Source organism: Remersonia thermophila, chromosome 3 (genome assembly GCF_042764415.1).
Source record: "Remersonia thermophila strain ATCC 22073 chromosome 3, whole genome shotgun sequence".
In the NCBI taxonomy this organism is placed as follows: Eukaryota; Fungi; Ascomycota; class Sordariomycetes; order Sordariales; family Chaetomiaceae; genus Remersonia; species Remersonia thermophila.
Window position 1 is genome coordinate 3,571,203 of NC_092219.1, and position 20,192 is coordinate 3,591,394.

At 62.9% G+C, this 20,192-nt stretch overlaps 5 protein-coding genes across 5 annotated transcripts; 2 read left to right on the forward strand and 3 right to left on the reverse strand.

Moving 5' to 3' along the window:
- Nucleotides 1-281: 281 nt before the first annotated feature.
- On the reverse strand, nt 282-5,739 carry VTJ83DRAFT_3840 (uncharacterized protein; the record flags this gene model as incomplete). The annotated part of the gene is made up of 2 exons (XM_071010263.1): nt 282-5,493; nt 5,654-5,739. 2 exons carry the CDS (start codon nt 5,737-5,739, stop codon nt 282-284), a joined length of 5,298 nt encoding a protein of 1,765 aa, XP_070867718.1.
- A 2,978-nt stretch (nt 5,740-8,717) lies between these two features.
- On the reverse strand, nt 8,718-10,427 carry VTJ83DRAFT_3841 (uncharacterized protein; the record flags this gene model as incomplete). Its single annotated transcript, XM_071010264.1, has 3 exons — nt 8,718-8,793; nt 8,873-10,217; nt 10,418-10,427. The coding sequence occupies 3 exons, from the start codon at nt 10,425-10,427 to the stop codon at nt 8,718-8,720; spliced, it is 1,431 nt and encodes a 476-aa protein (XP_070867719.1).
- Nucleotides 10,428-11,039: 612 nt separating this feature from the next.
- VTJ83DRAFT_3842 (uncharacterized protein) lies at nt 11,040-12,651 on the forward strand (the record flags this gene model as incomplete). Its single annotated transcript, XM_071010265.1, has 2 exons — nt 11,040-11,171; nt 11,236-12,651. The coding sequence occupies 2 exons, from the start codon at nt 11,040-11,042 to the stop codon at nt 12,649-12,651; spliced, it is 1,548 nt and encodes a 515-aa protein (XP_070867720.1).
- A 358-nt stretch (nt 12,652-13,009) lies between these two features.
- On the reverse strand, nt 13,010-15,439 carry VTJ83DRAFT_3843 (uncharacterized protein; the record flags this gene model as incomplete). Its single annotated transcript, XM_071010266.1, has 2 exons — nt 13,010-15,352; nt 15,425-15,439. 2 exons carry the CDS (start codon nt 15,437-15,439, stop codon nt 13,010-13,012), a joined length of 2,358 nt encoding a protein of 785 aa, XP_070867721.1.
- Nucleotides 15,440-16,965: 1,526 nt separating this feature from the next.
- On the forward strand, nt 16,966-19,713 carry VTJ83DRAFT_3844 (uncharacterized protein; the record flags this gene model as incomplete). The annotated part of the gene is made up of 3 exons (XM_071010267.1): nt 16,966-17,463; nt 17,522-18,271; nt 18,361-19,713. 3 exons carry the CDS (start codon nt 16,966-16,968, stop codon nt 19,711-19,713), a joined length of 2,601 nt encoding a protein of 866 aa, XP_070867722.1.
- Between the last annotated feature and the right edge of the window lie 479 nt (nt 19,714-20,192).

Genomic DNA, 20,192 nt, shown 5'->3' on the forward strand with positions numbered 1-20,192 from the left:
GCCTTTCCCGCCAGCCTGCCCCCTGACACCTCTTTTTTTTTTTTTTTGTGCGCCAACAACCTCCCAAAACACTGCCCCAACCAGGCCGTATAAACCATTAAAGTTTTCTACCATGCAGGATTGACATCTGCTCAGCAGTGTGCTGCACCGCTTGTACCTCCGAAGATTCGACTCCGTCTTCTTTCTCTCGTTTCTCGCGGTCAATATTCTCTTGACACGCACAACACGCCAAGAGGGGTGGTGCAGCGTTCCGGTTTGCCACCGGGGAAGCCGTCGTCGTTCTATGACGCGGTCGTGGCCCTTTCCTCGGTCTCGCCAGCCAGCGGTGAACCATCCTCAGCTGCCGCCGCAGCCGCAACGGAGGCATAAGTAGCAGCCTCCTCCGTCGTCGCCGCCGCCATAGGAGCAGCCGCAGGAGCAGCCGTTTGCCCCTCGTCCCCATCGCTGTTCTCCTCCTCTTCATCCTCATCATCATCATCGACATCCACCAATCGGGTCTTCCTCCACGCCGCCTTGGCCGTCTCCTTTAGCGTCGCCAAGTCCCCGCTCATCTCGCACATGCCCCGGAAGCTCCCTCCCTTCTTCCTCATCAGCTCCCACGGGTGCCCGTACTCGACCACCTCTCCCTTGTCCAGCACCAGCACCTTGTCGTAGTCGGCGATCGTCTGCAGGCGGTGCGCGATCGTGATCGTGGTGCAGCTCAGCTCGCGGATGGTGGCCTGGATGGCCGCGTCCGTCGCGTAGTCGATCGAGGCGGTCGCCTCGTCCATGACGAGAACGGTGGGGCGCTTGAGGAGGGCGCGGGCCAGGCACAGGAGCTGGCGCTGGCCCTGGGAGAGGTTGTTGCCGGACTCGGTAACGGGGGAGGAGAGGTCGAGGAAGATGTTCTTGTTGGTGATGGAGGCGGGGCGCGAAGCCTGCGGCTCGCTGGCGGTTTCGACAACCGTGTCGGACGCCGTGGTGGACGCCTCGGCTTGGGCGCTCTCGGAGGCCGCCGCCAGCGGGATCGCGGCGGATGCGGTAAGCTCCTCGGGCTGGATCAAGTGGACGCGCTGGAGGACGGTAAAGATCTCCTCGTCGGTGTGGAGGTTGAACGGGTCGAGGTTGCTGCGGATGGTACCCATGAAGAGCGTGGGATCTTGCGGCACGATGGTCAGGGACTCGCGCAGGTCGCGGAGGCCGATCTCGCCGATATCGACACCATCGATGAGAATCTTGCCCTCGTCGGCCTCGAGCGCGCGGAAGATGGCCAGCGTGAGCGAGCTCTTGCCTGCGCCGGTGCGCCCCACGATGCCGACCTTCTCGCGCGCCTCGATCGCGAAGCTGACGTTGCGCAAAACCGGTTCCAGCTCCTTGCGATAGCGCGTGCTGTAGTTGCTGAACTCGACGCGGCCTTGGGCTGGCCAGCCCGCGGGCGGCCGCTTGTCCTCGACGACGGCCGCGGCCTCCTGCTCAACATCGAGGTACTCCTTGATGCGCTCCACCGAGTTCATGTTTTGCTCGTTGATGGCATACAGGCGGACCAGCCAGAGGATATTGTCGGCGAAACCGATGGCGTAGCTCAGCGAAATGCCTGCCGAGCCCGGGTCGATGCGGCCGACGCTCAACGTGACGAAGACGCCAGCGAAGAAGGCGACGAGGTCGCCGAGGCAGTCGGTCCTGAACGCGAGCCACCTGTTAGCCGCCCACAGGTAGATGAAGGGCCGCAGCTGCGTGTTGATGCGGGCCAGGTTGTCCCGGACGAAGCGGCGCTCGTCGCCGTAGGCGCGGATCGTGGTGATGCCCGTCAGGGTTTCGCCAAACTGCTGGAACAGCGGGCTGCGCTCGACCGACTCGAGACGCTTCAGGTCGCGCGACGCGTGCAGGTAGAACTGCCCGAGGAAGATGTAGGCGAGCGTGATGAAGACGCCGGCGATCAAGAAAGCGGGCGTGATGTAGGCGATGAGCACGACCGTCACGACGATGCCCAGCGCGCACGACAGGACGCCGATGGCGATGGGCGCCACTTCCTGGTCGACGGCCTCGAGGTCTTTGCTGAACCGGTTCATCATCTGGCCGAGCGGCGTGACGTCGAAGAACTTGAACTTGGCGCCCGTGACGGAGGTCATGAGGCGATCGTGGAGCTTCCACGAGGCCGTGAGCGAGCCGATGAAGATCCACAGGTCCCGGAGCAAGGCCGACGCGGCACCGGCCAGACCGATGATCGCAAGAACGGTGAGGTAGTAGGCAACATTGACATCGTCGGTTCCGGCGGCGCTCAAGTTGTCCTTGACATAGGTGGCGATGGACGCAAAGTAGGTCGGCGACAGGGTCTGGGCCGAGTAGCTGTGCGAGTTCATGCTGAACCGGATCTTGACCGTCTCGTCGGAGGTGTACTGGTTGGACCACTCGCGGATCCAGAGGTTGGAAGCGACGCCGGACAGCTGCTGCGCTCCAAAGACAAAGCCCGTAACGACCCAGAACCACCAGCTTCCCATAGACCGGAGGTACAGCTTCATGACGGGCCACTGGACGGAGCCGACCGATTTGTGCTCCTCCATGGCGTTCTGCTTCTTGTGCTCCTTCTTGGCGGACTCGACGCGGGTCAGCTGCGGGCCGCCGTCCGCCTCGTTGACCACGGTATCGCCGCTCTCCTCGCCGACGCTCGAGGGGACGCGGGACGGCACACGCGAGACGTGGGCGGAGCCGGGGGCCGACCTTTGAACGGCCGCGTCCTCGGGCAGCTTCCCCGCCGCGACCAGCTCCTGCGGGGTCCCCTGGCCGGTGACGCGGCCGTTGGCCATGGTGATGACAAGGTCGGCGGGCGGCACGCAGAGCGGGATGTTGTGCGAGACGAGGATGCAGGTGCGATGGCGCATGAGCGGGCCCATGATGCAGTTGTTGAAGATCCACTGGGCCGTGTGGGAATCCACGGCGCTGAGGCAGTCGTCCAGGAGCAGATGCTTCGAGTTGGAGTAGACGGCGCGGGCCAGCGAGATGCGCTGCTTTTGGCCGCCCGAGAGCGTGATGCCCTTCTCGCCGACCAGGGTCTCGTCTCCGTTGTCGAGGATCTCGAGGTCGCGCTCCAGGGCGCAGGCGACAATGACATCGCGGTACCTCCGCTCGTCGTACGGGGCCGAAAAGAGAATGTTGTCCTTGATGCTGGCGTTGACGAGCCAGGCCTGCTGGGCGACGTAGGCGCACGTCTCGGCAAGCCCCGTCTCGGGGTCCGGGCGAACGTCCTCGCGGCTGCGGCCGCCGGGGAGGAAGACGCGGCCCTTCATGATGGTCATCTCTCCCAGCAGCGCCATCAGCATGGAGCTCTTGCCGGCGCCGGTCGGGCCCGTGATGACGTTGAGCTTGCCGATCTTGAAGTCGACGTTGAGATCCATCAAGCGGAAGGCCATGGACCCGTCCTCGGCGACCGCCGTCTTGCTGCCCCAGATAAAGGTGGCGTCCCGGAACCCAATGACGCGCTTGCCCGTCTCGTCGACGTTGTCGAGGCCGAGCTGCGCAAACTTCTCCGTCTCCTCCTCGGCCAGGAACTCCTCGATGCGGTCGATGGACACCTGGGACTCCTGGACGTGGGCGATCATGTCGCCGAGCTGGTCGAGCGGGTAGCGCAGCAGCATGAAGAGCGAGATGGCGGTGAAGGCGACCGACGGGTACAGGGGCTTCTTCTCGACGACCGTGTAGATGAGGAAGCAGAAGAAGGTGATGAGGATGGGCACCGTGTTCCAGACGCACACGGCGGCCGCCCAGATCATGAAGCGGAAGCGCAGCGCCTTGAGCTCGGCGCGCCGCTTCTCGTCGACGATGTTGGCAAAGCGGTGCTCCCAGGCAAAGTACTTGATGATGCGGATGTTTTGCAGTATCTCGTTGGTGGTGTGGATCCGCTTGTCGGTAGCCGCCATGATGCGCTTCTGGCTCGAGTTGAAGCCCTTGCCGAAGGCGATGTTGACGGGCAGCAAGAGAGCCATGACGACGAAGCCGGGGATGGCGCTGAGGCCCATGACGTTGTAGAGCAAGACGATGGAGACGAGCAGCTGGGTCGGGGCCGAGGCGACGAGGAAGTGCAGGTACGAGGTGACCTCGGAGACCTTGAAGCTGTCGACCGACATGAGGTTGATGATGGTGCCCAGGTTCACCTGCTCGTCCGAGCTGTCGGTCACGTCCTTGGCCGCCCCGTTGGCGGCGCCGTTGGACGCCCCGGCCTGGTTGTCCTTGGCGGCGTCCTTGCCCAGGCCCAGCAGCCGCTTCACCTTGGCGACGACGCCCTTGGGGGCGCCGCCGTCCTTGTCCTTCTTGCTCGCGCCGAGGTTCGTGTCCTTGCCGGCGGCGGCCTTGCGGCGGAGCGCCTTGGCGTAAATTTCGCCGACCAGGATCGCCCGGATGTTGATGCAGATCTTGCGGCCGATCCACAAGGCCTGGCCGTCGGCCACGGAGCGGAGAATGTCCGACAGGGGCAGGAGGATGACGTACAGCCACAGCACGTTCCTAGGCGCCATTCCGGGATCCTCCACGTAGCGCAGGATCGCCCTCAGCAGCAGGGTCGGGGCGAAGGTGAGAAGGCCGCCCACGACGGCCCAGCCGGCCTGGGCCAGAAGCAGGCCCTTGAAGTACAAGAGGAGATGCACGGCGAGGGAGGTGGTCTTTTTGAACTGGCGGTAGCTGGCCAGCACGGCGGCGGCCTTGTCCCTCGGAAGCAGGTTCCAAACCCTCTTGATGTCCAGGGGCTCCTTCCAGCCCTCGTAGACGATGGAGTCGACCCACGAGAAGGTGTAGTGGGAGAAGAGCGAGGCCAGGTTCTCGCGCCCGGGCTGGATGCCGTTCTCCCACTCCAGCAGGATGGTCTTGTTGCCCCTGCGGGTGCTGAGGGCCGTCACGAAGAGCAGCGACGTCAGGGAGAACTCGACGATCACCACGGTCCGCGTCGTGTCCGACGGCGGGTGGATCAGGACGGAGCGGAACGCAACGGTGGAGAAGAGCCACATCAGGCTGTAGATGGCGGTCGTGTGGCTCCATAGACGCGGCACGCGCCATTGCGTGTTGCCCAGGAACAGACGGAGCGACGTGAGGCCGAGGACGTAGACCCAGGCGATCAGACCGGCGATGGCCGAGATGCCTCCGCGTTGCTCCTTGCCGTCGGCATCGGTGGCGAGGGCCAGGACGTTGAGGGCGACGAGGCAGGCGACGGCGATCTCCTCGACGAGGACGGTGAGCGTCTGGCCCGAAGGGATATCGGCTTGGACGATGGTGCCTTTGGAAGTGGTCTTTGCAAGGGCGAAGCGGCCGCCGTTGATGGTCAGGGGCTCGTCATCGTCGCTCTCGCTGACGGGCTCCTCGTCGTGGGGGAGCTCGGTGTGCGTCTCGGGCGTGAGGGTCGCGGTGCTGTCGAGGATGCTCTCGTAGCCGTGGGCGCTCTTTTTTCTAGCGACGTAGATAAGGCCCTGGGCGAAGAGGCGGAGAAACGACAGGCTGATGACAGCCAATGGCAGCAACACACGGAGGTAGCTGTGGTGTTCCAGACGCAGGCACGGATCAGCTCTCTATCCCATGGAGCGCTGCTGCGGTGTCGGCTCTTAGGGGGGGGGGGAGGGGGGGAGGAGACAATAGACGGACGCCACGCGCCGGGGCAGCGAGACAGCGGCCGGCGTACGACAACTTGACTTACTCCTGCTTGAAACAATGCGTGAAGTCATCGACCTCCCATATTGGCCACGAGCACGAGGCGAACTCCATGGAGGACGGTTCGCCCATCTCGCCCGCGTTGGCGAGGCGTCTTGCCTCAGAAACTCAGGTTGGGGGTTTCGGCCGTGTGTATGCGTGTATGTGTGTGTGCGTGTGTGTCGTTAAGGAGCGATGCCGCGGGAAACCGTTGACGGGAGGTTGGACTGCGTAAGGAGCGGACGCCACCAACAGCGGGAGCACGACGGGAGAGGACCGGGGATCGAGCCGAGGGCTGCACGGGCTTGCGTAGGGATGATCGGGAGCGCGTCTCTCCGAACAAAAAACAGCGAGACGCTTTGTTTTTCTCCGTGGATCAAGTGGGCTTGTTTTTATTTTTCTCCGTCGATCCAGTCAACTTTGTGTCTGAGTTGTCTGGGGGCAGGCGCTGCAAAAGTCTGGCCCCCAGCTTATCAGAAAACCCAAAGTCTAGAATCCCTGGTTGCAAGGTGCAAGGTCTCTGCCGGCAGCAGAAGCAACGGCGTGCTAGCGTGTGTATACTGCGTAGTAAATGGTACGCTGGGAAGTTAGGTGGTAGGTAGGTAACCTGAGACTGCAAAACTCATGCACGAGACGGGAGCTATGGGATTGGTAGCAGGACATGCGCCTGTCAATTCGCCCGACCCTTGGTCCAGGTCCCCAGGGAACCGCTCGATGACGAATGGAAGTGGACACCTTGGGGGAGAGAGAGAGTCTTGCGAGGCGACGTCGAAGGCCCGCCTTTTGTTCCCGGGTGGGACTTGCAAAGGTGCAGGTGCAGGGCGGACCGGCCAACTTTTTAGCTTCCCAAGGCGCAAGGCGTGGTGGAGTGTGGGGGCAAGGCGGTAAGCAAAGGCGTCGAAACCGCAGGCACCTCGTTGGTCCGACCAGGCAGGTCGGGAACCAGCCGATGGAACCTGCCTGCAGCACGCGATGCCCCCCAAGAAAGACAAGAAAAAATCGGAGACGGCCTGCTCCAGGTCGGTCGGACATGTCCTCGGCCCGAGATGCTAAACTCCTTGACTCCTCCGAAGCTTTCCAAGTTCCTGTATATTTTGCGCCCTTTGGTTACCTAAGTGCTATACACCTGACCTAGGTTTGTTATTCTTTGGGTGGGGTAAAAGGGGGCTCCAAAATTATGTATTTGTTTTGTTTTACTCCATACTTTACTTATTTTCTCTTGTATTGACCCATCGCCCCAGTCAAGTCGCCGTTGAGACATGACAGTTTTTCTGTGGTTACACAGACTCTGGGGAGTGGGGAGCTTAGACGACCTGAAATTAAAGTAACGTTAGTTACTACAGTATGATGTCAGATCTGGTGTAGCTTCCCCTACTCAGGCCCCGGGGCAAAATAGAAAAAAAAAAAAAAAAATGGCCTTCCACAGCCTCCACCTGGACCGGGGGGAGCGGCCTTCATCCACGCCTTCGATTTCAGCAGGGCTCCTAGACAGGGGAGCACTACCTACGTGGACTTACCCTTCACGCTTGGACAGGCATGGGCAAAAAAAAAAATATTGACACATCACCACCGCTGCAATTCCTCTCCCCTCCCCTCCTGTCCGTCCTCAAACAACAGCGCCGCCACTTGCAGTAGTCCCCGCACGTCCGACCACCACTAACCGGCGGAGCCAGGGATCAGCCTGCTGGGAAGGGGGGGAGGGGGCCGCTGCTGGTGCCGTTTTGTCATCTGCAGGCCCGGCTATGGACCTGTGACCCGGGGGAGTCATCCGTCCGCATCCATCCCAAGCATACCTTCGGTGATACCGTCCGTATCCATGGGTAGATAGTATATATGGATACCCATCGTCGGCTTGCGCCGCCTTGTGTGTCAGCATCCAATGGACTACCACCGTACCCTACCGTGTACGCATGCCGTAACGCAAAATACGTGCTTTGTATGTTGCCGCTGAAACCACACCATGTCCTGATCACGGTCGGCCCCTCTCATAAGCCGCGCTCGACCTAGCTGACGTCCGCCCACTTAGGTTGTCATGACCTTCCTAATCCATCCATCCTTAGCTTACCTGATCTCCTCCCCCTCCCCCTTCCCTCCCCCTTCCCCCTCCTCCCGAAAACTCTCCCAATTCCAGCCTCCGTGAGTCATTCAGAAGGAACACACGTACGTTGAGGTCACATACACGGCATCCAGGAGCAGACATGTGATGATGCATAGTCGCATTGCAGCAATCTGCTTTACCACAGCGGTGGGAGCTATCTGAGGCACAGCCTGCCGCCCTGTCTGCCACCTTACCGATCACTTCCTCGAAGCATGCATGCTCTACAGTAGAGAAACCCTCAGGGCCGTCAGCCTTTCGTTCGCGTCCCATCTCTTTGCGTATCAAGAGAAGGGCGGTTCGGCAGATGCTAAGGGGCACAGCGGCGCGACACCTACGGTGCACCGAACGGGTGCGGTTCAGAAGCCAAGGATCCAGAAGCCCCCAGAGCCTCCATTGCCGGGGACCTGCGGGCCTACGGTCCTGTACTGGACTCTTGTGCACGCATGTCCCGGCGGAACGTAACGCAACGCCAAGCGCGGATGCCAACGCTACAAGACGCTACAACCCACATCGCAGATCCACAAGACGGGCATCACTAAGAGGGCGCGACACGGTAGGTACGGTAGAACCGCCATCGGAATTACGAGAGCCAACCCGAGCGCCGATTCTCCTCCTCTTCCCTACCTAACCTCCCTCCTTGCCACCCCTCACATTGATTTACTACCTTTCCCTTCCCTTGTCATACCTGCTCAAGATTCAACTTGCCCGCCAGGATAATACCAAAAAGAACCCCGCGCCGCGTTTTAAAAAAGCCCTCCGTTTATGATGATGATGATGACGTGTTGAGTTTTCGTTTCTACTATACAAGGGGACAAGCCAGCGCTGGACTCCTCTCAGACAAGTACAGACAAATCGGCACGGCCGGCACGCGCAGCGCAAGCGCTCGCGGACAGACCCCGCCGGTGAAGGGAAGTTGGGGGTCGCGGCGAAAGAAGCCGCAAAGAATCCTGAGTTGTCTGTCGCAAACGACCGCTCAGCCCATGATCATGCCCTTCATGCCAGCAAGGTCACCCTCCTTGGCGGCAATCTCAAAGTAGCCATAGATGATGCTGTTCCGAGGGTTAGCATGTTGTTCGCTGCGCTGCTGCCATGGGGCGTCACATGTCGATCATGGGACGGAGTACTTACGTGACGGCAAGGAGGGTACCAGTGCCAGAGCCCAGGGCGCCCATGAGATCGCTGGCGACCGAGAGGGCACCGATGCAGGCGCCGCCAAAGGCAGCGGCCGTGGGGATGATGCGCTTGAGCTCCTTGTACATGCTCTGGTCGCGGTGGCCGGCCATGACGAGGCCCTGGTCCTTGAGCTGCTTGGCCACGTCGCGGGGGCTGGAGCCCGACACCTCGATCCACGTCTTGGAGAAGACGGCGCAGGCGGTCAGCATGTAGGCAATGTAGACGGCCGTGTGGATGGGGTCCAGCAGGGCGTCCTTGAAGTTGAGCGGGGGCGACATGTAGTAGACGAGACCCGAGACGGCCGAGAGCTGCGACGAGCCGTCCTTGGCCTCCCAGACGCCAAAGAGGCGCACCAGCAGGTTCTCCGAGAAGCGCGAGTAGAGCATCTGGCTGATGAGGAAGATGTTGGACGACAGGGCCGACTGCAGCATGATGGGCATGTTGGAGGTGTAGAAGAGGCGGACGGGGTACGAGCCGCGGGCGCCGCGCTGGCGGGCCGACTTGACGGGGATCTCGACGCGGAAGCCCTGGAGGTAGATGACGGCGGCGAAGACGACGAGGGTGGCCAGCAGGTTCATGATGTTGGGCAGGTTCTGGCGGTAGAAGGCCTCCTGGAGGGCACGCTGCTTGTTGGGCCAGGTCATGAGCAGGTGGAAGAGAGCGATGACGGCGCCCTCGTACTCAGGGCCGCGGCCCGTGTTGATCGAGGTGGGCGAGAAGGCCTTCCACATGATGGACTCGCAGATGTTGGTGGCGATGAAGAGCGAGATGCCGCTGCCGAGGCCGTAGCCCTTCTGCAGCAGCTCGTCGAGGAGGATGACGATCATGCCGGCCACGACGAGCTGGAGGATCAGCAGGAAGACGATGCCGGCGCCGAGCTCGCTGGGCGGGCCGTAGAGGCCGGTGAAGACGTAGACGGTGGCGGTGCCGACCGACAGGATCAGGGCGAAGAGCTTCTGGGCCGTCTGGTACAGCTCGCGGTCCGACTTGAGGTCCAGGTTGACATCGATCATGTGGGTGCCGGCGAGGAGCTGGAACACCATGCCCGACGAGATGATGGGCGTGATACCAAGCTCCATCAGCGTGCCGCGGTTGCTGGCCATCATCATGCGCAGCCAGTACAGCGGATCCGACGTGTCGGACGAGACGATGCCGTACAGAGGCATCTGGCTCATGACCAGGAAGATCAGGAGCGTCAGGCCCGTCCACATCAACTTTTGGTTGAAGGGAATCTTGGTCTCGGGCTGCTGAACCTCGGGGAGGAACGGCACGAAGGGCTTGACGAGGTCGAGGAACCGAACTGCGGAGAGCGAGGCATGAGGTCAGCGCATTGTCGAGGAGGCAAAAGCGAATTGGCAACGACAGGGAGCTCGATCGCTCGATCGCTCGATCGCTCGACCCAGCTCCTCGCAACGGGCTTGCAAGCTTTGCGACGTCGTCCTGTTGCAGAGCTGGCCTGGCCCATGTGGCCAGGTTGCCATGTCGCAAGGAAGCACTTACGGGAACTCATGGTGGGCAACTGTGCAGGAAAGAAAAAGAAACCAAGTATTAAATCATCCAGAAGAAAGAAGAGGCAAAGTGAGCGACAACGACTCTGCGCTGGGGGCGGCGGGCGAGTTGTTGTCGACGCAATTGGGCTTGGGGGGGGGAAGAGAAGGGGGAGGGCGAGACGGATGGAACGAGACAGCTCCTTAAAGATGTGGCTTCAAGGGTGAATCTGTGATGTGTCCAATTTGAAGGAGAAATGTGGGTCCAGCACGTGACAGCTGCCGCGAACCGTCGCAGCCAAGTGTCCAGTACTACTAGCTATCTGCTAGGTCTGCATGCTCCAGCTGGAGCGACGGAAGCTCCATGCGGGCTGCAACAACGTGAAAGCCAGGCTTGGGCATGGTTGTGCCAAGGCCCCTAACCCTGAGCTTCCCGTCTTCGCATTGTTGAACGCAAAAGCTCGCTCTTGGTCCCGCATCCAATCGACTTTACCGGATTGGGACATTTTCATGGTTTCCTGACGGTTACCAACACGACCACCACGACAAGCTCAACACACTGCGGCCCGGCCACGTTGACGCATCTTCTCGACGCTCTTTGCCATGTCGATGCAATGGTGCGCTGGTAGACGCCGATGGGTTTTCGGTTCTGCTTCTCTCCCGCGTTGAAGCCAGCAGCAGCCATCCACACAGCCAGGGCCGCCGCGTTTCGAACCATGAACCCCCTCATCGTCATCTACGGCTCGACCGGGGCCGGCAAGTCGGATGTGAGCGCCAGCGGCTTTTCCTGACGAAAAAGAAAAAGAAAAAAAACCGTGCTAACTGCCGCAGCTTGCCGTCGAGCTTGCCACCCGCTTCAACGGCGAGATCATCAACGCCGACGCCATGCAGATGTACAAGGGCCTGCCCATCATCACCAACAAGCTCCGCGACGAAGAGCAGCGGGGCATCCCCCACCACCTGCTCGGCAGCATCGGGCTCGACGAGGACCCCTGGGCCGTGACCCATTTCCGAAAGGAGGCGACGAGAATCATCTCGGAGATCCGGGCCCGCGGCAAGCTCCCCATCGTCGTCGGCGGCACCTCGTACTACCTCGACGGCCTGCTCTTTGAGGGACGGGTCGTGGAGGACTCGCCGACGGCCGGCGGCGACGGCGGCGGCGGCGGCGTCGCTTCGGTCCGCGAAGAGCTGGCCGCCAAGCACCCCATCCTCAACGCCTCGGCGGAGGCGATGCTGGCCAAGCTCCGCGAGGTCGACCCCGTCATGGCGGACAGGTGGCATCCCAACGACGTGCGCAAGATCCGCACCTCGCTCGAGATCTACTTGTCCACGGGCCGGCGCGCCTCCGACATCTACGCCGAGCAGCAGCGCGCCAAGCAATCCCGGCGGGCGGCCCCGGACGAGGACGACGACGGCGGCACGGCGCCGTCGCCCCCCCACCCCCTCGGCGACCTGCTCCTCTTCTGGCTGCACGCCCGCCGCGACGTTCTCAACGCCCGCCTCGATCAGCGCGTCGACAAGATGGTGCGCTCCGGCCTCTTGTCCGAGACGGCCGAGGTCTACGACTACCTCCAGCGGCGCCTCGCCGCCGGCGAGACGGTGGACCGCTCCAAGGGCATCTGGCAGTCCATCGGCTTCCGGCAGTTCGAGCCGTACCTCGCCGCGCTGCGCCGCCCGGACCCGCCGGGCCCGGACGCTCCGGCGCTCGAGAAGCTCAGGCAAGCCGGCATCGAAGACACCAAGACGGCCACCCGCCAATACGCAAAGTACCAGCTCCGCTGGATCAGCATGAAAACGCTCCCCTCGCTCCGCGAGGCGGGGCTGCTGGACAGGTTCTACGTCCTCGACGGCACCGACGTTTCCCGGTGGGCCGCCCAAGTCCTCGACAAGGCCGTCACGCTCGCGCGGCAGTTCCTCGGCGGCGACCTTCAGGCGATGCCCTCCCCCGAGGCGCTGTCCGACGCGGCGAGGGAGGTGCTCTCGGAGTCGGCCGAGCGCGGCCGTCGCGCGGCGGGGACGCCCTGCCGCAAGACGTGCGACGTGTGCGGGAACAACAAGGTGCTTCTCACCGAAGAGCTCTGGCAAGCGCACCTGGCGAGTCGGAAGCACCAGAAGGCGGTGCGGGCGAGGAAGAGGCGGTCGCTCATCCCGGTGGGGGACGCGCCCAAGAGAGACTTGGCGGTGGTTGAGCCCCAAGGGTCCGACGAAGAGGGCGACGAGACGCCAAAGTCCATAGAAGCGCCATGAAACCATTGCGATCCGGTCGGACTTTTTTTTTTTTTCTTCATTTTGCGCGTGTTGATGTTGATGTTGGTGGACATATCCTATCATGTGTGTTCTATCCGCCCCCGTTGGACTTTTGTTTTCGCTTGTGCCCTAAACCACCGCCCCCTTTTGATCATAACAGACCGCAAGACGGGAAAACAAAGAAAAAAAAAGAAAACACAAAAAGGTATCGACACACTGCCACAGACGAAAGCCATATATATACACAAGGTGAGATACACATCTACTCTCCCCCCCCCCCCCCCCCCCGCGCCAAACCTCACCGTCTAACTCCGCCTCGCAGACCTTCCCAGGGTCTATCATAATAGAGCCTAAGCGCTTAGGCCTGGGCCGCAATCTGGCTCTTGACCCACTTCTCCAGCCCGCCCTTGGCGATGATCTCCTGCACGTTGGGCGGCAGCTCGCCGACCTTTTGGCTCCACGTCGGGCCGCCCTCGCCCTCGGTCACGACGACCTTGCTCCGGCGCACGTCCCACGTCAGGGTCCAGCCGGTGCGGCGGGTGGCGACCTTGTCGGCGCCCGCAAACGTCTCGCGCAGGCGGCGCACGAGCTTGGGCACCTCGACGCCCAGGAGGGCGTTGTTGATGCTGTTGCGGCTAAAGATGTTGCCGAAGCTGCCGGCGACGACGAGCGGGATCTTCTTGGCCAGGATGGCGGTGGCGGCCTGCTCGCGGGACGAGCCGCAGCCAAAGTTGAAGCCGGCCACGAGGATGTCGCCGGCCCGGGCGACGGTGCGGAAGCTGGCGTCGTAGTTCTCCATGCACACCTCGGCCATGGTCTCGGGCGGCACATTGTCCTGGTACGTGTACTTGCCCGGGTAGATGCCGTCCGTGTTGATGTTGTCGGCGTCGCAGAAGACGATCTCGCCCGAGATCTTCTCGGGGAAGCCGGGCAGGATCTCGGTGAGGGTCTCGTCGGCGGCTTCGTCGGCGGCGGCGGCGGCGGTCTCCTCGGCGGCGGCGGGAGACGCGCCGAGCTCCTTCTCGGCGTTGGCGATCATCGAGTCGGCCTGCGCGATGATCTTGTCCAGGGCATCCTCGATGCTCTGCGCCTTGTCGGCCTCGGCGTTTCCGTGGCCCTCGCCGATGATGACCTTGTCCACGCCCTCGGGCTTCTGGTACCACCCGGGGCCCGCGATCTTGCCCTGCAGCGCGCTCGCCGCCACGACCTCCGGGCTGGCCAGGTACGCCTTGGCCTCGGTCGATCCCATCCGGCCCTTGAAGTTCCGGTTGCTCGCGCTGATGCCCACCTCGCCAGGCTCCAACAGCCCGGTCCCGAGGCCGATGCACGGTCCGCATCCCGACGGCAGCGGCGTGGCGCCGGCGTCGAGGAGGACCTGCCAGTCGCCGGCCTCCTCGGCGGCCTGCTGCTCGAGCAGGGAGGCGGCGGCAATGTAGAACTTGACGCCGTCGGCGACCTTGGGGATGACGCCGTCCTTGGCGGCGTCGCGGAAGACCTTGGCGGCGGCGGCGATGTCGGAGGCGCGCGAGTTGGTGCACGAGACGAGGTAGGCCTTGTTGATCTTGATGTCCTGGGCCTCGAGGTCGCGGAGCGGGGTGGCGACCTTGACCGAGTTGGGCCCGGCGACGAAGGGCGACAGGGTGGACAGGTTGAGGTAGAGCGACTTGGCGTAGGTGGCGCCGGGGTCGGCGGCCAGGGGCTCGCGGAGGAGCTCGTCGATCCTGGCGTGGGTGAAGCGGGGGTTGTTGCGGTCGAGGACGGCGGCGGCGGTGGCCTTGGCGCGCAGCCAGGACTGCAGGACGGCGTCGATGGGGAACAGGCCGCTGAGGGCGCCCCACTCGGTGGTCATGTTGGCGATGGCGAGGCGGTCGTCGACGGGGATGCTGCGCAGGGTCTCTTCGGAGCCGGTGAACTCGATGGCGTGGTTCAGGACGTCGTCGTTGTTGAAAAGGCCGCACAGGGCGACGATGACGTCCTTGCCGGTGACGCCGGGCGGGAGCACGCCGGTGAAGGTGACGCGGGCGATGGGGGGGATCTGCCACCACGTCTTGCCGGCGGCGTAGATGGCGGCGGCGTCGGTGCGCACGACGGGGGTGCCCAGGCAGCCGACGCCGCCGTACATGTTGCTGTGCGAGTCGGAGGCGACCGTGACGGTGCCGGGCCAGGCGTAGCCCTCCTCGACCATGATCTGGTGGCCGATGCCGCGGCCGGCGGGGTAGAAGTCGACGCCGTGCTTCTTGGCAAACTCCTCGATGTTGCGGTACTTGGCGAGGTTGGCCTCGCTCTTGTTCTGGACGTCGTGGTCGAGGGTCATGACGACCTGGCGGTTGTCGTGGATCTTGGTGGCGCCGATGGACATGAACTTTGTGGCGACGGGCCACGAGTTGTCGTGCGTCATGAGGTGGTGCGGCGCCAGCGTCACGAAATCGCCCGACTTGACCTTCTTGCCGGGAGGCAGGCCGACCGAGTAGCGCTGCACGATCTTCTCGGTGAGGGTCTGCGGGGTGGACGGGGCGCCGCGGGACGGGGCGGACGCCGCGTTGTCGAGCTGCGTGTGGAAGGCCTCGGCGCGGAGGCTCGCCGTCGTGGTGTACGAGGCGACGAGGCGTGCCGGCCGGGGCGCGACGGTCCGGGTCCGGGCGGCGACGACGAGGGCATTACGGCGACAGCCCGCGCGGGCGGCCAAGGCCAAGCTTCTTCTCTGTTGGAACGGGACCTAGCGTTAGCAGACCGAGACTCTCTCGTCCGGAGAGGGAAAACGCTGGCAACGTACCACGGGGGCAAACATGGTGTTGGACGGTGGCCAGGCTGTCGAGTCTCACCCCGGGACCCCCAAGCAAGTTTGTGTGTGTGTGTGTGTGGGTGTGTGGGTGTTGTTGAAATGTTACAGACAGCGGCATCGGAGTCCCGCCATGGCTTGTAAATGCATCCGTTGCGAATGGTGGCAGTAAATTTTGGGTGGGGTGGGTGCAGGGGTCCGGCTGTAGCATTACCCGCTCACCGCCTTTGCGGTTTGGCCATTCGTTACGCAGTACGCGCCAGCACGCCATGCTGCTGCGTAATTTCGAGGCCGAATCTTACCGGCATCTCGATCCTGCTGGAAGGGAGGTGGGTCATGTCCGAATCCAAGATCAGGGGCCCTTTTTACACAGTACGGTGTACTGAGTAACTACCTTACTATACGCAGCACACCACCACCTACGGGAGGGGACTTATAAGCTTCCAGCCTCGTGCTGCACCAACAGGCTGGGCTGAACATGCCACTTCACACCAACACCATCATGGAACCCCAGGAGAAGCGTATCTCTGAGCTCCAATGCATGATGGTATGATGATAGAATTACACATTGGGTCATATCCATTCTCACTTTCGTCCAGTTCTTTCAACCTCCCCCCCGTCCCCCTATTCCCTTCTTTCCAAGTTCATGACGGTAACCAATGTACGCGTAGCTTCGGTCACAGCTAACTACCTACTATGTACAGCTGGATCCCCACTGGTCCGAGGTCCCCCAATGGAACGGGGGCACCCACCTCGCCGACGCCCCCCCGATCAAGCACCACCAACCGGATCGTGCCGCTTTCCTGGGAGCGCCGATGTGGGGCCCCAATGACGCTTTTGCGCAGCCGCAAAGACGCCCAGCAAAACTCGCCGTCATTAGCCCGACTTTCAGCCTCGATGGTTGGAATCGGGTGGAAGGTAGTCTCCGAATCCACCATTTTTTCTCCTCTGTTGATAAGCAATTCATGACCCCGTCGAGAGACAACCCACCGTTGCGCAATCCCGGCCTTAAGCCCTTGCACCAGGAGGGCCCTTTTGTCTTTTTTCACGTCTCGCCCGCTTTGGCACACCCTCCACCGGAACGGGAACCGTCTGCCCTTCGCTTTCACAAGGAACGCATCGTTTCTGACTCGGCCTCGCTTTCTCTTCAACTCCTAGGTCCGTGCTAGCCCGAGGGGAAACGGCCTATCTCCAAGAGTTTGGCTCCGATGGTGTCTTGGATCCGCGCATCTCCCAATTCGGCACCCAGGAATTGAGCGTTGGGAGCGGCACCATCGCCGTCAATCGAGCCGCGCGTGCTCTCTGCCCCCCCCCCCCTGGCGTTGGCTCGTGACGCAGGGTCATGTCGTAAGCCTGCCGGTTGGCGATTCGTGTCCACCTTGGGTCCCTGCCAGCGTCCTTCAGCTCGAAACCTGAACCTGCTTGACAGGACGAGCTCCCGCCCTCGTTGCTGTTTACTAGACAGTACACGGATTGGCCTGCACCCCTCTTGCGGTCTTGCTTATTCATCGTCTTTGCATGCGCCGCCCGAAACCATGGACAACCCCCCGGGGCCCCCGTCGGATGTTCGAACAATCCATGGTGCGGGCTTGGACGTGACAACCCGCGGCGCCAAGGTGTCCGACGCTATAATGGTCGACTCGAAAGCGCTTGACGACGAGCTAGACGCCGGCGAGCTCACGCCGGGAGGCTCCGATGCCGGCGACTCCTATTCTGAAGCATTCGATGCCCGGGCCATGCCCGGGCCTCTGGCCGCGGCCCCCGACGAGGACGCCTCGGCGGTCAAGGACTCGACCTCCACCGCATCCGCATCCGCATCCGCATCCGCGTCCGCATCCGCGTCCGCATCCGCGCCAGCCTCGGCTCCGGGCGCCACCTCGTCGACGCCAGCGACCCGACGCTCAAGCGTGAGCGCGAGCGCGTCCCCAGCACCCACCCTTCTCACCAAACCACCTCGGGCGTTGGCCTGCGTCCAATGCCAAACCCGAAAGATCAAATGCACAAAGACGATTCCCTGTCCCAACTGCGTCAAGGTGGGCCGCTTTTGCTCGCAGGTCTCCGTGCCGACACCCCGCTGACAGCAGCCATCAGGTAGGAGCCCGCTGCGTCCCGGCGACCCCGGCACCGAGGACCAAACGCAGGCGGCCGCATCAGGTTCTTCAGGAGCGGCTGCAGCGCTGCGAGGAGCTGCTGGCCAAGTACATGAAGATGAACCCCGAGCTGGCCAGCAAGAGCCCGGATGCGGACCCCGAGACGATCCTGGCGCTGGCCGGCAGCGCAAAGCAGTGGCAGCCTGCCGGAAAGCTCGTCAAGGAGGGCGAGGACATGCGCTTCATCGACAGCCCCGTGGCGGCCACCATCTACGAGGAGGTCCGCGCCATGCGGGACTTTATGAACACGGACGTTGCCGACTCCGAGTCCGAATCTCCCGACACGCCAACCGTCGACGAGAACTCGAGCCTGCTTCTCAGCGCCGACGATCCGGCCGTCGACCTGGCGACCCTCTGGCCGGACCGCGACCAGGTCACCAAGCTATGGCGGTGCTACCTGGAGAGGGTGAACCCCCTGATCAAGATCATCCACGTCCCTACGCTGCAGCCGCTTGTGGACGCGGCATGCTGGGGCTTCGGTCGCGTCCCCAGAAACGTCGAGGCGCTGCTCTTCTCCATCTTTTTGATGACGGTGGTGTCGATGACGCCCGAGGAATGCAAGGCCATCCTGGACAGCTCCAAGGAGGCCGCTTTGCAGAACCTGTCGCTGGCCGTCCGCCTGAGCCTGATCCGCATCAGCTTCCTGAGGTCGTCCGATTTGACCGTGCTCCAGGCTCTCGTCCACTATCTGGTACGTCGTCGCCAGGCGCGCCGCAAGCCAGCGTGATGCGATGCCGCCGTGCGTTTGGGTTTGCTTGCTTGCTGACGCTTCTTCCCAAGGCCTCGCTCCACGGCCGGTACAACCGCCACGCCGTGTGGGTTCTGAACGGCGTCGCCATCCGCCTGGCGCAGAAGATGGGTCTCCATCGCGACGGCACAACGTTGGGCCTGTCGCCCTTCGAAACCGAGATGCGGCGGCGTCTCTGGTGGCAGATCATTCTCGTGGATGCCAAGTACGCCATGCTCTCGGGCCTCACGCACAGCATGCTGCCCACCAACTGCGACACCAAGGCGCCCACCAACATCAACGATCACGAGTTCGGCCCGGCCACCCTGCAGCCCCTCGAGGGACGGCTGGGTCCCACCGAGATGGTCTTTTGCCTGCTGACGTGCAAGTTTGCCAAGTTTTTGATGGCCGTCCCTGGTCTTGACTGCATCCTGATGCTGTCGGACGCTCCGGCAACGGGCGACCCGAAGAGGCGGCCGACCCCGGAACAGCAGCTCGAGTACCGGCGCGGCCTCAAGCTGTTCCGCGAGGAGCTCCTCGAGTTCTTCCGAGATTACTGCGACAAGAGCGCGGGAGCCGTCCACGAGATCACCATGACCATGAGCAAGCACATCGTCGACATGCTCAGCGAGATGGGCGCCCCTCCCGAGGAGCGCCCCGACGAGCGCCCCGACGAGCCGACGAACGAGGTCAAGACGTCCGGCGACCAGCTGTTCAAGCACGCCGTCTCGCTGCTCGAACACCACGAGGACGGCTACCAGGCGACCAAGGGCACAGGGTTCGCCTGGTTCACGCTCATGGCGTTCCAGGTCGACCTGTTCCTGTACGTGGTGGGGCAGCTGGGCCAGCGGCTGGAAGGTCGCCTGGTGGAGCGAGCCTGGAGGCAGGTCGGCGTCGTGTACACGTTCCACCCGGAGCTGTTTGACCTGAGCAACCGCGTGCATGCGGCGCTGGCGCTTCACGTCCTGACGGCCTGGTTGAGGCGCAAGCACAAGATGACGGAGCAGGGCGACGCGCTCGCCATCGAGCCGCCCTTTTACATCACCCGCCTGCGCAGCACGCTGCGCGAGACGGGGTTCGCCTGGGCGGACGACGAAGAGGACCACCACGCGCCGCCTCTCGTCCCCTCGGCGCCGCCGTCGAGCCTCTTCGCGCAGGACCCTCTCTTGGGCATGGGCGGCTTGGGGTACGGCTCCGGGCTGGATATGATTGCCAACTTTGGATCGTCGGTCGCTTGGGATCCGTACATTCCTCCCATGGATGGAGCCAACGTCGTCATGCAAGACGTCATGGCCCTCGCGCCGGCTCCTGGCTCGGCGATCGCGTCCGCGGCCGCCCCCGCGCCGATGAACCTGGAGGAGGGGTGCATGGACTGGCAGACGTTGCAAGGCTTTGGCCCGTCATGAGGTCTCGGAACGACCAAGCCGTGATAGGATGCCAGCGTCGGTGTAAGCCTCGGATCTCAAACCAGGGCGACCCGGGTTTCTTATGCCACGGAGCTGGTTCATGAAGGTTGGGAATATCGACGACGAGTTTTCGAAGAGGATCAAGACGTCGTCCCACACCCCCCCCCCCCCCCCCCCCTCTCCATCACCCTTGGCATCCGCTCCAGCGGATACACACATACACATCCAGCTCAAGGATGCAGCCAGGCAGGAACGCGGATCGCGGCCCTGAAGAGTTTGCCGAGCCGCGGGCGACGACGGCACCGTTTTCACGGTACCAATCCTACCGGGGCGGACACTGGTATATTACCCTCAGCTTCGGGGTACATATTCCACTTCCGGTCCTTACCACCCTGACACCCTGCTGCGTCGTCGTCCTCAGCCTGGCTCTCGGGTTGGACCCCGTCATCAGGCCTCGGCAACGGTTGCCGTGGCAAACG